Source organism: Acyrthosiphon pisum, chromosome A1 (genome assembly GCF_005508785.2).
Source record: "Acyrthosiphon pisum isolate AL4f chromosome A1, pea_aphid_22Mar2018_4r6ur, whole genome shotgun sequence".
NCBI classification, from domain to species: Eukaryota; Metazoa; Arthropoda; class Insecta; order Hemiptera; family Aphididae; genus Acyrthosiphon; species Acyrthosiphon pisum.
The window spans coordinates 82527340-82544989 of NC_042494.1; the positions used below are offsets into that span (position 1 = coordinate 82527340).

General features: G+C 32.6%; 1 protein-coding gene across 1 annotated transcript in view; it reads left to right on the forward strand.

The window, feature by feature from the left end:
* The first annotated feature begins 2434 nt into the window (after nucleotides 1-2434).
* The window catches only part of LOC100158984 (LIM/homeobox protein Lhx5), a 43011-nt gene continuing 27795 nt past the window's right edge, over nucleotides 2435-17650 (forward strand). The window contains exons 1-2 of the mRNA XM_001945596.5: nucleotides 2435-3077; nucleotides 10044-10242. Of these exons, the coding sequence (XP_001945631.2) occupies nucleotides 2768-3077; nucleotides 10044-10242 (509 nt within the window). The 5' untranslated portion in view covers nucleotides 2435-2767. The remainder of the gene's footprint in view (nucleotides 3078-10043; nucleotides 10243-17650) is intronic.

The window sequence follows — 17650 nt, forward strand, 5'->3', positions numbered from 1 at the left end:
TAAAAGATAACTTAACTCATATTTATATAGATAAAGATAAAGATGCAATTATTTTTTAAATGGTTATAAATGTTTGTATATTTTAGTTGGGCACTTATAGGAATATAATAATGATAATGATATAAATATAAATAATGACATTATTTATAAACCATAAACTTTGTTTGAGAATCTGTATAAATATTTAAAAATTTAGTACAATTTCGTGATTTTTATCAATAAAAAAATGTATCTAGATGAATTTATTTAGATTAGTAAAAAAATTATCTAAGATGAACGTTTAGATATCATTTAACTATTTATCTAGATAAGATTAAAGATGAACAAATGATTATCTAGATATTCATCTAGATAAGTCTGAACACTGGACACAAATTATTATTGTTTTGTATTCATTTATATAAGTTTAACACACCTTATATTAAAAATATAGGTAGGTACATATAACATTATATCCATAAATATTATTTATATATAAATAGATATCTATAGATAATTAAAAAAATGCACAGTAATTTGTATATTAAATTATATTTTATCACAATATTGATGTTTAATTTTTAATTATTTTGAATTTCATGTTTATATAATATATATAATATATACATATACACATAAATTAAAAATGTAAGCTATACCTACAGAGTGTGAACATTTCATATTTAGAAAATATTTGATGTTGAGGGGGGGGGGGATAGTCAATGGATTTGTTGACACTGGAGAAAAAGAGTCTATTTAATAAATCGGCTCATAACGATAAGGAAACAAAAAAAAATTAACAGTTAATAACTAGTTTATAAATATAGGTATACCTATATAATAATAAATACCAGCTAACGAAACAAAATTTTAAATTTAAAAATTGTAAATGTAGGTGTATTATACATTATAGGTACGAGCAATCGCCTGTATATACCTATATATATATACCAGCTATAGGATTAGTAATTATTATAACGACGGTCATCATCGCTCGAATATAAATAGCAGCTATATTATAGGTATAGATGTAACGACCGATAGCAACATAATATTATATTATATCGTCGACGCCATTATTATTATATTATGCATAAACGGGTGTACCTACCTATATGAAATATATTAATTAATAACAATCTATCTAAAAAGTATAATATTATATTATTTAGCAATACGCAGGCCGTGTATACAATACAAAATAAACTTAGAAAGGTTAGGCACCTACTTATAATACTATATAATTGGCTATGATAAACCGCACATTTTATTGTATTTAGCCATAAATAGGAATATATTATATATATAACCGATTGACATTCGTATAAATATAAATATAAAATAATACCGAACTAGCATCTCGGTAATGTTGCATCGATAGAAATTGTCAAAATACCCGCGGAAGAAAATAATTGTTCCGAAAAATAATAAAATAACAATAACTTTACAATATTATACAGGTACGTGTGCAAACTCGTCTTTGGCCACGGTGCGGAGGAAATATTATAAGAGTCGGACGCGAACGGTCCGTCGGCGATGCTGTCGCGGCGGTGAGTGGAACGGTCCGTCAGCTGGGGGAGGGGAGAAAACGAAACTGAGCGAAAAAAAATATAACGAAACGAAACGAAGAAGATGAAGACGAAGTAGGAGAAGGAGAATGAGTCGGAGGATAACGATGATAAGGCGGTGGGAGGAGGAGGAAAAAACGGCGGCGGCGATGGGGTCTTCGTCACCGACCGCCGCCGTCGCCGTGACGACCGCGGCAGTGCCACCACACGCCGCTGCGTCTGGAGGAGAAGGCGGGCCGACCGAGAGGCGTCGCGACTCCCGTGCCGACCAACGGTGGCCGCTCTACCTTGCCGCACGGTCGCGCCTCCCACCGTCCCACCGCCGCAGCGGCCACCACCACCTCCATAGACGCCGCGCCGCCGCGAACGTACCCAGGCGGCGGCACATACGCGAACCGCCGCTCTGAGCACGGCACACCGCGACAGTGTTCGGTTTCCGGCTTTTCGCATCGGTCGACTATTGCTGCTGTCCTCGCTGCCGCTGCTAGTGCTACTGGCCGCTGCTGTTGAGTTCGGCGAGCGCGCGCGCGAATAAAATTAATATAAGAATACGTATATTATCGTTACTGATTGTGCATAATATAATCCATCCGCTCGATAATTTTATTTTTAACTATTATATTTTTTACCGCGTATAATAATCGTTGTCGTATACGTCATCGTCGTGTCTAAACATATTATAATATTATCCTTTCGCGGGGATTATATTTTTTACTCGCGATCGCTTACACGTGTCCGTCGTCGGTATACACGCGGGTGTCGTCATCGTTGTTATCGTCGCCGTCATCGATCGTTTTACGCGCACGAGGTGCCTATACTGTACTATATAATATTATTATATACGAAACGTGAGAAGTAGCAAATCTGTTTGTGTGTGCTGCGTATGATACGTCGCATCGTCTGCAGGTGGTCACCATCGTCACCGCGCTATTACCGTGCTAGCAGCTCTACCGGCCGCCGCCGCTGCCGCCGCCTTCGCTGTAGCAGAGGATTGTCGTCGGCAGTTGCGGCGGACGGAACGACGTCGCGGCGGGCTGCATCACCGCCAACCGTCGCCCGGCGGACGGCCGCGCATTGATCATTCCCTGCACCGGTTGACCACAGCCATCACGACGCCAGTGGGTCAGGACGCCGCCGGGGCGGTGCACCAGCCGCCTTATGCCAGGGGTTGCCGGATCCGCACGACGGCCGTCGGCGGTCCACAGCACCACGGCGGCCACATGGCCACGTCGTCGCTGGCTACCACGTTTGGCCTGCAGTTCTACCCGGACGAGACGACCACCACCGCCACCTGCACCACTACAACCGGTGGTGGCGGTGGTAGCGCTGTGGACCCGTTGGCAGCCCGGCCACCCGTGGCCGGTCTGCCCGTCCAATCGTCCAACGCCACCGGCAACTCATCCGCGGCCGGCCAGCAACAGCCAATGTACGCGACGTCAGCCAACCGGAGCACGTCGCCGTTGAACCCGCAAAACCATTTGGCACATCCGTTTCACATGTCCTTTCCGGTCACACAGACCCACAATATAAGTGAGTACCTTTGCAGGATATACTTTTAATATTATAATTTATACCAAGTATAAGTAGCTATAAGTATATTATAGTAACTATAGCCTATAGGTTTATTATAATATACGATATGCGTGTACTAGAGCTTTTAAAGTAAACTTTTTTCCTCCCCATTTGTGAAACCCGTGGAAAAAATATTTCCATATATATAATAGGTATCTGCCTATTGTCCTACATCATTATAATATAATAATATGATAAATATTATTATGTTTATGCGTGCCGAGTTTTGTACATAGAATTTTTATTTTTTATTTTATCCCACGGTGTATCATCGTCAGTATAGAAGACAGACACGTCGTCGCGTATATAGTCGTCGTCGTCGTCGTCCCCACAACTCGAAATCTATATAGAATCATAATAAAATATACGAGAGAGACAGACTGCATAGAGGGAGAGAGAGAGAGAGAGAAAGGATCGCCGTCGTCGTAGGCACGATACGTCGAATTGTCAGTCATGCATGTCAAAAGAGAATCTTTTAACGAAAAGTGACGTTTATACCAACACGCAGTATATGATATTATACTCACAATACCTCTCTGGTGCTCTGTTCGTCGTCTACTGTGTAGTATATAGGTATATTAGTATCTTGTATACTACCTAAGTATAGAGAGGGTACCTATATGTGCGTAGTGCGTACATATACATGTGTCCGAAGGACAGATATAGACGGCGCGACACGACGAACAGCAACCGCATAACGTAATAATACACACACGCACGTACAGCTCACGAAAACTCAGTGTTCTGTGTAGGTATATACATACCCGCTGTACCTATATAATAATATGTATGTTTATTATACTTGAAAATAGGCTACACGTTCATCGCGATTGGTTATGCACCTGCAGCATACGGCATATAATAAAAGATTTTATTAAATTTATAAGTTGCAGCATGATGGGCTTCCTCACACTATGCTTAAATGGTAGCTTCTACCACGTGTAGAATTGGAAATTCTTTAAAAATATTCATGCCTTTTTTTATCGAGTGAAATTATGTCAAGATATTATACAAAAATATATAACAAACTTTCCATACTATCTAGATTTCCAACTATTTAGATATTCTGATCTTTACAGCTAGATGAAATAGTTCAAATAGATATATAAATATATACTGCATGAAAGTACATAATAGAATTTTAATTTCAACACCAAACCACCTGAATTTAAGCTTTAATAAGGGAAAGAAGTCTAATTCCGGTAGTTTGGGCTCTAAAATAAGCCCACAAAAGCATTTACTAATCAAAATCCTATAATTATTAAATAGGTATACAGAATATAGAATTTAGTTACATCTAAACATATTATAGAAAATTCAACAGGACGGTACCTCAAAACATACATGCGTGACAAAAAATTTATTCAAAATAAGAATCGATCACTGTGCTTAATATAATATATATTATATACCTATTGAACGTTTAGGTAACTATTACCTACTACATAATAAATATATGTATAACAAAACAAAAACTGAAAATCACATAAAACTTGATATATTTAGAAGCAAAAACTTAAAATTAACTATGATTTGTTTTGTAGGCATAGAGTCAACATTTTTATAAAAGCTTATTTTATTTCGTCTATTGGATGTATTTTATAGATTATTGTATATAGAAGCATAAGGGAACCTATAAATATGTGCATAAAATATACATATACTATTAAAAATAAAAACTTAAATCGATATTAATTACCTATATATTATTATACTAAAAGCGTTGTTGGGATGTTCAAATTTCACAATGATCTGCTTTTGAGAAAATATACATATTTCATAATTTATTGAAATAATTATCTGTATGTACATATTATATTATATAATATTATAGGTAGCTAATTAAAACGTTCAATTTGAGTACCTATACCTAATATAATATTTGTATATTGTCATCTTTTTATATAAATTCAGTTTTTGGGTTACCAGCTGTCAAATTTTATTGCTTCATATTTACAGCCATTAAAATAGCGATATATTTAGCAAAACTATATAAATTGGCGTTAAGACTTTATTTTTGGTTCATATTTAATGTGTATAGGTAGGTACTCGCATGTATGCATTTTAATGGATTTGGACGTAAATCGTTTCGTGTTATTTAAACTGCAGATCACGTTGTATATTTAGATACAAATATCTACATATCAATTCACATTGAGCTTGTTCAATAAATTAAATATTTTAACGTATGCAATTTTCTTGTATATTATTAACTATATTTTATACACAACTATGGGTGTAAAATTTAAAGCAAAATCCTCTATAAATCATCAAGAGAAAACCCGTATTTGTATTTATTTTTTTAAATCGCTTACACGATTAATGATCTAATAAAAGGTATTTTTTCAACCTTTCATATATAGCTATATATTAGTTGGATAGGTATTAAAATATATTTTTTTCGCTCATAAAGAAGGAAAACATGGCCATTAATATAGGTATAACCATCACTCAACAATTGCATTATATCGGTAAACCGCGGGAACTATGTTATTTATTACAGGTACTTACCACCTATATTTATATTAATAAATTTCTATAATATACATAATATTATCCAATTATTATAAGAAGCTATAGTATTCATATTTAGCGTTTGAATTTTTTGTGCAATTTCTCGAGCCCTCCTTGTTCGGCGCGATGGTTGCTGCCGAACATCATTCGAATCTCTCGCGCGTGTACCTATAGACAATTTTTTTTCTCTTCGAACGCATTGCATTATTATTATATTATAATATACAGTCGGCGCATTCCAAAAGACACACCGTAACATGACAACGGATAATTTTCCGAGTGTTTTTTTCTTCCATCGTCCGTTTTATTATACCCATATAGTATGTATATTTATACGTATAGATATGTACTCGTCTGTATGTTGTGTGCGTGTGTATACGTTTTTCTGATTTTTGTCGCTGGCCAAGATGACGGTGGCGGCGGCGGCGGGTTAACGACGGCAACTCGTGCGTAACTCAACTTGTAGCGTGCGGTGTCAAAAAATAGTGGTCATCGCGGCAGACGATGGCGACGGACAGTTTGTTTTTTCATTCTGCGCGGTACATCTTATAACGATATGCCATCATGTATATAGATGGAGAAAAAAAAATAATACGTAGGTATAGTCTATCTGGCCGAAGCACGCGTAGCTCGGGCTCGTGGCGTCTTCGTTACGGATGAATCGACTTATAACTCGACGCGTACAACAACAACAGTCACAGTCCTGCATGCACAGGCGTTTTTTTCGACCACTATAATACCATCTATACTCCCCCCCACAGGTTACAGAGTACGGTATATAGGTAATAAAAATAGGTGCACACCAGGTTTAATGCGATGTGTGTATATAATATCAATATATATATGTATTATATACCTATTGTAGGTACCTATAAGTAAACTCAAATTGACTATATATATATATATAATAGGCATATGGCGTATATTGACGGTTAAGAAATCAAAAGTTGTACGCCATAAAATGTTCAGTCATAACATAATATTATACATTATGTACCTACATAAAATAATATTGGTATCATATGTATACATCAATTTGAAATTAAAATATTAATTTCCATTGTACCTACACATGTTTCTATAATATGCTTTGTAGATTTAAATGGAAGTTGTAACTGAAATAACGTCTTTTGAAGCTGCTGCAATGTATAATATGGATGATCATGTATCTTACTATGTGTATTAACGCATACCCATACCTATCAATAACCATACATTATATTTCTTATATTTCTATTATTTTCTCCACATTATTTAACGATACAAAGAAAGTATAATATTTTGGAATTCTTATAGTTACTAAATAATAATATCGATACTTTATATTCAAACAAATACAATACTATAATTAGTACTTACCTACATTTTGTTAATATATACTGTAACGTGGTCGGGGATGACCCGTTAAATATAAGATATTCAGGGAAGAAATTAGTTCTTTTGAATATATTTTTACCGTAGCTCGGGAGCACGAATGGTATTAGGATCTTAATATTACAAATAAATAACGATTGGTCTAAACTATTATAAATACAAACACATTTATTATTACTTACAATATACGAACAAAGTTACCAAAAATGTAGGATTGTTCGGAGTTCAGGTGCGCGTGATGGAATCGCAGCGAACTGCCTTTTCCTTACATAGCGATATTGGCCGGAGCCTTACAATCATAAAATATATAAGTGGCACCTAAACCAGAGGGGTTTAATATATTATAGTCAGTGCATAATATGCCTATTGTGCATATTATGATGCTTATAAAATAAACGTTGTGATGTAACATACGTTACAATATAATATATACATATTATAAATAAATAATTATAAACTGAAATAAACATTTAAAAAAAATAAATATATTTAAACTCACTCAAATACAAAAACGTATTTTTCATGTTTTAAACTATACAATCAATATACCTACCTACATTTTACATAATCATTTTTACTTACACCTGTTAAATTCTGGAGGAACACGGATGGCATGTGCCATTAAGTATTAACATCGCATCATTCATCATTTATGCAGTACCTATAATATTAGTACCTATATTATATATTAACAGTGTATCATTAAAAAAGTGTATACATATTAAATGTTTATGATCTATTTAGTAAAAAAAGGGGGGAGATTATTGTCGTTGGTACATAGTACCTACACTGAACTATACACACGAGACCCGACATAGGTTTACACAAAACGATAAACGCATTATTATAGTTTATTACATAATGCGTGCGTGTATTAAAGAGACGATGTTTGAGACATTTGGCGCGAATCAATCGCCCTCAATGACGTGTATAAATTATACACCTATAATCGCACATACTTAATACCACACGACCATTATCAATTATCATAATATACGATTTCCGGAATACGTTGAAAAACGCGCGTGTGAAATTTAAAATCCAATAGTAGGTATTGTGTTAGGTATATAGGTACCAGCTAAATTATAGTATAATATGTATGTGTGGTTATTTAAATGTGGTATAATATATTATAGGTACGCGTGCATATAGGTATAGTTTACGTAGGTACCTACATAATATTATAGTGTCGAGTGTGCAATGTGTGCAGAATAGGACATTATTGCCCGCGGTGACTATAATAATATAGACTTTTCGCGCACGCGCAGGAGTGTGTGAGTGAATAATTTGTGCATATACCTACCATAAACACATACATACCTATAATATTATAGATATTACTATAATGGCCGACATAATATTATATATATTTTCTTATAACACGCGTTTGTTTAATGGGCGTCGCGAGTCACAGCGGTTTTCTATATACGTGATCGTAAAAACGCCGTGTCTTATATAGGTAGGTATATATATATTATTGGCTGCGACAGCGTATACTATAATACACTCTACATATATAATATATTATATATTGTTTTTCTGTGGTTTTTATAATATATTTTATATTTTACATAATATAATAATATATTATAATAATTATCGCTTTTCGTATAACGTACCTACCCGACGCGTAAGCATACACACTACACTCAGATCACAGGAAAACCGTTTGTTAAGTATATATAATTTATACGATGCAGATAGTTATACAATTTACACCAATGCCATCAGAAATTTATAATAATATTATATTTCAAAATATTCATCATAGTCTGAGATTTTCGTTGTGCGACCAGCGTACAAATACGACACGAGAGGTTTAGTGTATACATTTTTTCTTACGAAAATCCGGGAAAATTCCCGCCAATGCTCGATCCATATACCATTGCGTCCCGTCATCGGCTCGGCTGATCGATATTATACCGTACGTATACCACATCGTGCTTAGACAAAACAGTGTCTACTATTCTGCACACTGCACAGCATAATATATAAACATAACGTCGATAACATACGCGCTCGAGTATATACGCCAAAAACGGTTTCTCAGAAATAACCGCAAATAATAACATGATATATTATATGTATATATTGGATCTGAAATTAGAGCATGACGAACGTGTCCCGGTCGCGTGTGTAAACGCGTTATTCTATAATATTATATGTAGGATTCGGGTATTTTATTTTTTCCGCAATATTTATCGGAACACGTCATGAGCGAGCGAGTGCGCGTGAATCTCTGCGAGTGTTTTTTATAATAAATAGTTGATAATATAGTCAGCGCTCACAGTCTCAAATACGCTAGTTGTGCAGGGCTCACACAACATATGGTACAAAGGATGTCCAATACAAAAACTTCATAAAACGAAAAATCTTCTCCCTACGCCTAGATCAGCTAATCTCGTGCAGCCCGATAACCCCGCTGTAATTCCGGTCATAAACGATAAATTACGCCGTTATCGCAGTCAACCGACACTATCAGCCATATCGCGGCGTATTATCTTTATTATACCATCGATTTATTTATTTATCAACCAATTCAAAAGCATAATAATTATTTAATATCTGCTCTTTAAAGTCTTAGTAACTTATAACAATATGTCAATATGTACTCAATATAAAAAGGTACTCTCGTGTTTTATCATTATTTTATTATAACTATAATATTGTCTAAACGTTTTATGTACAATATTGTATCGGTAGTCGGTACCTACTCTATTACTTCTATAGAAAACCTAGGTATATACAGATAGGCTTTAACCTATATCAAAAATGATTGAAACCAAAAATATCGTCGGAAAATAATCTTATTTATACCCGTGATATGCTTAAACCACGTGTCTGTTCCCACACAAATGCTCTCAGCTGTTTTTACGCATGTCGCATGTGAGTATGTGACTACTGACTATGGCAGTGAACACTGCACATTTAACTTTTAATAATAATAATAGTATTTTAGGTACTAGATATTATAATATTGTGATGTTTACGTACCCGTTTATAACACGTTTCTCGACGTTTTATCTGTGTTTCTAGGCAGAGGCGGTGGCCGGTGCAGCAGTCTGATGATGAGTTGCGCGGGTTGCGACAAACCTATTATGGATAAGTTCCTTTTGAACGTGCTGGATAGGGCGTGGCACGCAGAATGCGTGAAATGCGCCGACTGTCACGGCACGTTGTCCGACAAATGCTACAGCAGGGACGGCAAGATACTGTGCAAGCCCGACTTTTACAGGTAAGAAGATTTTTCCGCATCGCTAGTATACTTTTATGAAATGTTTAAATAATCAACCATTCGATATCACGTAATATTATATATTATTTTACTCTCACAATCGATACTATTCATAATGTCTCATACTATTATAATGCTCTAGGAAACGTAAATCCGAAACGTAAACTTATACCCGGTATATAGACAATAATAATATTAAAGTATTATAATGTGCGTGCGTTGACGACACCGTTTTATTTAAATTGTTTTCATAAATATCATACGACGCCGCGCGTGATAAAAAAAAAACGCCTACGATTCGTACGCGGTAACTCGCGTTTTGTGGGCTCCACCGCTTGGGGGAGGGATATTGTTCGTGGGTATATGACATTATTATGTTATATAATATATATAATAAAATAATAATTTATATATGTATCGGTGGGTACGAGTGCGCACCGTGTAAAGTATATAAATATATAATATTATTAGAAGACATTCGTTGCACCTCGCAGTTTAATATATTATATAATATATAATATCAATATATTAGGTGTTTGTACGCCACCTCTATATATGTATATAAATATACTTCTATGGTGCAGTTATGATATTATGCGCTGTGATGCATATAGTACCGTGAGCGTGCCAAAAATGGTAGCATTACATCGGAACGTATATATACCTTATACATATAATATATATATATTATGCATTATGTTATTGGCACGCGACCAATAAATGCCTTGTACAAAAAGAAATGGTTAAAAAAAGAAACCCTCGTTGTGTTATAATAAAACACAGCCGTTTTTGTATTTTCATTTTTTTTTTTTATACGAAATTCCTTAATAGAGCATAGTAAATATAATATACTAGGTAGGTAGGTAGAAACATATATCATATTATAGTTTAATAAATGTAATGAATGTTAAAATGCAAAACTGGAAAAATGGTTCAAAAACCGAAGATAGGTGGTGTGAAATATTTAAAATTCTAGAAAAAAATAACATTCCAATTAAATATTTTACGGTTATTTTAGAATATTCAATGGCTATTCCAGGAACTAACGCGTCGGTAGAAAGAGTATTTTCAATTTCAAATGTTTTATGGACAGATGAGAAAAATCGATTTCTTGTGGACACAATTAGATCAATAATAATCGTAAAACAACATTTTAAAAATGTTTCATGTACAGAATTTCATACATTTCTTTTAGAACACCCACAATTTTTAGAACTAATTACTCCTTCAAAAAAATATGAAAAATCATATAGTGAAGATATCTCTGAACAATCGTCATCAAAATGAATTAATAAGTTTTTAAAAAAAAAGTAAAGTACATGAATTTAATCTTATACAGTGTTATCAAAAATTATGTTTTTTCAGAATTAAAAATCAATAAAATATATATATATTAAGTATTAATAAAAAAAAATTAAATTATTATTAATTTTTTCCTGTACTTTTTTTTTTTTTAATATGGTCATCCTATATTATACCATGTTTATAGAAAAATGTAATGGACATCGATATATGATGCCTATTTTGAATATACTAATATAGGTACTATACACATATAATATATATTCAAGGTGTTCAAAAAGTTTGCAAACTGTCATTGCACTCATTAGACTAATTAGGACAGATCAACGATAAACAATAATATGATATAATTAATAAGGTGATTAAATATCTTACCTAATAAATGTGTTGCACTGCAGTTATCTGTTATTGTCATATGTATCTATATAGGTATACAATTAATATGCAAACAGTATAATTAAATCGTTTCCACATTTTTTTTAACACTATGTATTATATTATTATCAATTAATAATTTTCATACATGAAATTCATTAGTTTTCAGCTTGATATATAGATATAGTTTATATTTTATAGATACAAAATCTGATCAGCCAGTAACTTAATCAGTAGTTTAATCTTCATAGCTGTTGTCAGCCCTTGATATATTTGCAGAACTTTTGTACCTAATATAATGTACTGTAGATGCTTTTTTCAAAACTTTTTTACCAAACTAGTTGTTAATTTTCTAATTAAACTTAATTACGACGTTTGTATAATTATATAGCTGTAATAAAAATGTTTTTTGTCACGCTGTAAAATATGATTTTAAATTGTATGAAAGTAACAATTATAGTAATATTTCTTGTAAATTATTTAACATATACCAATACATATAATTTTCTTACAGTGTGTCGGAATAAGAAGGAATTATTGTTTAATGACTGCATTTTAACTATATAAATGGTTATAGATTTAAAAATAATTAAAGTTTAAAGTTTCAGAATCACTACAATATATTGTCAGCTAACGGTAATTAAAATAAAAAAAAATGCATTTTTATTTAACTGAGTTAAATAAATAATATTCAGTTATTATAGACTATTATAGATAATATTAATTTCCACATTAAAATTAAACATTTGGAATTAAATATAATATTTGATACCTAACTATTAACCTATAACTTAATATTCTGAATATTAACTTAACTAACTCAACTTAATTTTTTTCATTAACTTACCGCTTTTGTTTAGAAGGTATATATAAATATAATAAATATATGCTACATATACATTGCAACGGAATGTAATATAGTATAGGTAGGTATCTAGGCAGTTCTATCGTATACAACTACTGCAGCCGCAGTGGAATTGTTACATAGTTTATTTATATTCTACCATTATACATGATAATATAATATTATAAACCTACATATTATTATAACCGAATTACGATAATAATATAATATTATTATACAAAAACCGCGGTTATTTTCTAGTATAAATGTATAAAAATATATAGATAACCGTGATAAAAACTGCAGAGTGGACGAGTGGAAGACATGGTACTTATATTATATTACGACGAGCGTAAACGCGCGCGCAATCAATTCGGACGGAGACCCTCGACGACGAGCGGCTCGGGACAAAATGGCGCCCGGCAGCGTATAATAATAATAATAATATATAATACAATATATCCGCCGCCACGGCTGTTTTCTCTTTCTCCCTCGCACGCGCCTCATCGTCGTCGTCGTGAATCCGTGATCCGCAACCATAAAAACCCCCTGTACACAATGCCGCCGCCGCCGTTACGGTTTTTATTACACTATACGTTCGGTTTTTCTATATATGCGTATATATTATAATACATATTATGTATGTATGTGTATTTTCTGGAAAATACAAAAGGGGAAAATTCGCGTGTATGAGTATTTATATGTATATAAATGTGGGCTCAATAAAAACAATCGATGTTCAATGTTCATATTATATATATATATAAATATGGTTTGTACAGGCTGATACCACATATATTATATATTATTATCAGTATTTAAAAATTCGCGTGCCCATCGACTTTTGAAATGTCGAGAATCTATTATATACGATACAACTATTTTATTATATATCATCGTTCGTGTCGATGAGATGATCGCGCGTTAAAAACTAAGAACACGCGTATCTAAGCGTGGATCGAAAAAAAAATGTAACTGTATACCTAATGGGTATATATTATAATATAATATATTTAAATAGGTACAATACCTAGCAGGGCATTACAAAATCACCTAGTCATTATACTATATCCCGATAGCACTCCATTCTTATCAGACCCCCAAATAAGTAATTTATGTTTGTTGTAGATTTATTTATGTGCATAAGTGGTATACTTTAACAGTTGTATCTATAAATATATAATTATGAACATATTCCGACATGATCTTGGTCAAATAAAATTCAAAAGATGTATTTTATACATTTATATTATATAGATCGAAAATGTTGTTAAATCGATACAAAGTGATTAAACAAATAAAATATAATTAATAAATTAGTTTTTAACCAATGCAGCGATATATATAGATACCTACCTAGGCATATATATTATGTATAAACCTGATTTTAACCTAACTTAATATTTTCCTTAGAATTATTAATTGTAAAAATATATATATATATATTGTTACAGTGTCTGATTCTTAACTATATAAGTATCATTAATAGTTATTTAGTTATATATAATTATAAAATTAACAAAGTATATAGTTAATGCTCACCTTTGCATTTATACATTTAATAATATGATAATATGACGGGTTTTAACATATATATTATATATATTCTGCGGTGTACCTATATACAGTATAAAACTACCATATGTCATACTAAATCGGTTACCTATTACAAAGTAATAATAATACGGACTATAACCGACGCGTTTGTCACGTTGTTGTGCGGTTTAGGTATATCCTTATTATTGCGAGAAACCGCGCGGAGTTGACGATTTGACGAGACCCTGTTTTTCGACGTTAGGTACCTAAATACATACTAGGTAATATCATATATTGTATATAACAGGAGATCGGCTGCGAGTTGGCCAATACCCATCGTATACATATCATGTATACCCTCCGCGATTTCCCATATGGGTACGTATAAGCTCTCTTTCGATGTTATTTTAAAGAGGGCTCAGCTACACGTCGTATCGGTTGCATCTGCCCCCGAACAATATAATATTCTGCGACCGATGCACCGACACTATATATATATATATATATATAATAATAATAATACGTACCTACGTGTAAAAACCTCATGTTAGTGCTCGCGCGCCTTTTCCGTCCGCCCGTGTCCGTCCATCCATCCGTCAGCGCGGTTTTGTGTATACAAACGGCCAACGTTTTCGCGGGCTGTCGCTTCCCGCTTGCATACAATACACGCGCGATAGCCGATGATCCTTTTATTATTACCTACGTGTGTGTGTGTGTGAGTGTGTAATAATAATAATATTGTGTACATAGTCGTGGGCATTGTTATAGGTATATATAACAGACATATATATTATATTATATATGTGTGTGTGTGTGTGTGTGTGTGTGTGTGTGTGTGTTATTATTGTAGTTATATATACTGCACAGCAAATGTATACATAGCAGCACGCGGAGAGAGGACAAAAAACGGAAAACTTCTCGGGATTGTTTTTTTTTCGCCACACTACCCCCTTATTGTGTATGCGGTGTTCGCGCTGCATAGACATGTATTATATAACATATAATATATAATACATATGTATTATTATATTATATAGGTAGGTACCTACATCCAGATTCTCTCTGTATATACATACTCGCCAGTATTGGTATTATTATGCGTGATGTGATACAACGTCGCTGAAAATTCTTTCTTCGTGTGTGGTAATATTGCACTACTGAACATATTATAATAATGTATAGGTACCTCTATATTATATAAATGTATGTCCAACCCGTCATCGACTTGTATAATATAATATAATGTATTATTATTATTATTATTATTATTATTATTATTTATTGTGCGTGAGGGACAAGTATTTGCCTTTATAATTGCAAGAGCTATTATAAGATACGATATGACCGGTATAGACACTAGAATTTAGACATCAAAAAAATTGTCTAGATTTATTATTAGGTAAATCATATAATTGCTAAAAACAATGCGTTCCGTAGGTATATATTATAATGATTCACTCGAATATTATTATGATCTCACGTTTATACTACTATATATAGCCATATAGGTACTGTATGGCGGCTATATCTATGGTCTGATGCGAATATGTGATCTGTATAATAGCAGGTCGTCTATATCATGCAATGATTGAAGTGACCTTCAAATTCCATCAATAGTTGTGAAGTTATAAATAAGTACAATGCATTCTATTACTTTTTTTATTCTATTATGACTGATAAATACATTATCATTCAAAGCTATGAACAGAATGATAAAATATATTGTATACAAATAATTATTATATAATATACATTCGATAGCGACGATGGTGGCTTAGTAATTTACCTACTACTACTATAATACTAGTCCGGTCAAATGATATGTAAATATCTAATATCAGACAATGGGTGTTGGGTGTACCTATTTAAAGTAATTTTTCAATATTATACACTCAATTTTTAGGCATAACTTGCAACAATGCCAATTAGCCGTTATTATAAATATAAAATAATGTCGAATGTTAATTTCTATTTGCTAGCTGGTACACTTCAATTGATTCAAGTATATATAAACAGTGGCGTACATTCAAATTTGCTCTGGGGGGTTCAAAAAAAATAACCAACACTAAAACCTTCTCTTTAAAACTACCCATTTTCCTAACAATCACAGGTTACAAAGGGGTCATTGTATAATGGGTTGTATTAGACTTGAATTCAATGATAAAATATCATTGTATAAGAAAAACGATTCTGAGCGAAGACGGTTTGTCACTCTGGATATTTTATATTGTTATTAATTATTTGATCATGTAAGTTGAATTAATATTATAATATTATAATTTTTTATTCGTTTCTATGGTGATAAACAAAGCGTTAGAAATTAAAATTCCATTTTTAGCGTTTTTTTGTAATTTTTCAGTGGTTTTTCCCGTGACATTAAATAACTATTGAGAAAATCAGAAAATAACCTCTCTAAAGTACCATCTTGATCCAATTTGCTAAAAGATAAGATACTATATGTTGAAATCGAAGCACTCCTTCTGGAAGAAATTTTGTATACAGGAACAGGATATATAAAAAAAAAAAAAATAAACACCATTATAAAAACAATAGCTTTCTCGCTCCGCTCAGAATCTAAAATAGTAGATAAGAAAATCCATTTTATATGACATTGTCGACGTGCGCTGAGTTGGCGGCAGTCAGCAATGAAGATGTTGGTTTTGTGTTTTAATGTTTTAAACTTTTCATAATAACTTCTATTTTCATGAAATAATTACAATTTAAACATGAATAAATAAATAATTTCAGACTATTTTTTTAATAAATCTTTTAATCAGAAATCAAAATTAACCGAAAATAACCGAAATTAACCGGTATTTTTCAAAACCGGTATTAACCGGTTCTAGAACCCTTATATTTTTTTAGAAAACCGAAACAAAATCGGAACCCTTAAACAAATTAATTTAATAACCAGAACCGGAACCGAAACACCCAACAGGTTCCAGTCCCTGCCTTTATGTAGAAAAAATTATTTTTGTTAGTTATTTTTAAATATAGTAGTAGGTTACAAATAAATAATGATAATAATTACATATAAGTCTTTATGTTATACTTATAAAGAAATATTAAAAAATATATAAGTTGTATAAAATATTAAAATGTATAAATGAATACGTAATATTTAATATATTAAATATAGAAAACTATGATAATAATTACAATTCCTGTCATAATTCATTTTTTTTACTCACTTTTGTTAGCACTGTTTAGGTTAGGTTGCTGGTTCACTACTTTTTAAAGTAGTTATTTGAAACCAACTTAACAAAATCATTGTGTATTATATTAAACTTTTTTTTGGTCGAAAAGTGAATCGGCCGAAAAGGAAAGGGTACGTTTTTGGTCGTATTAAGA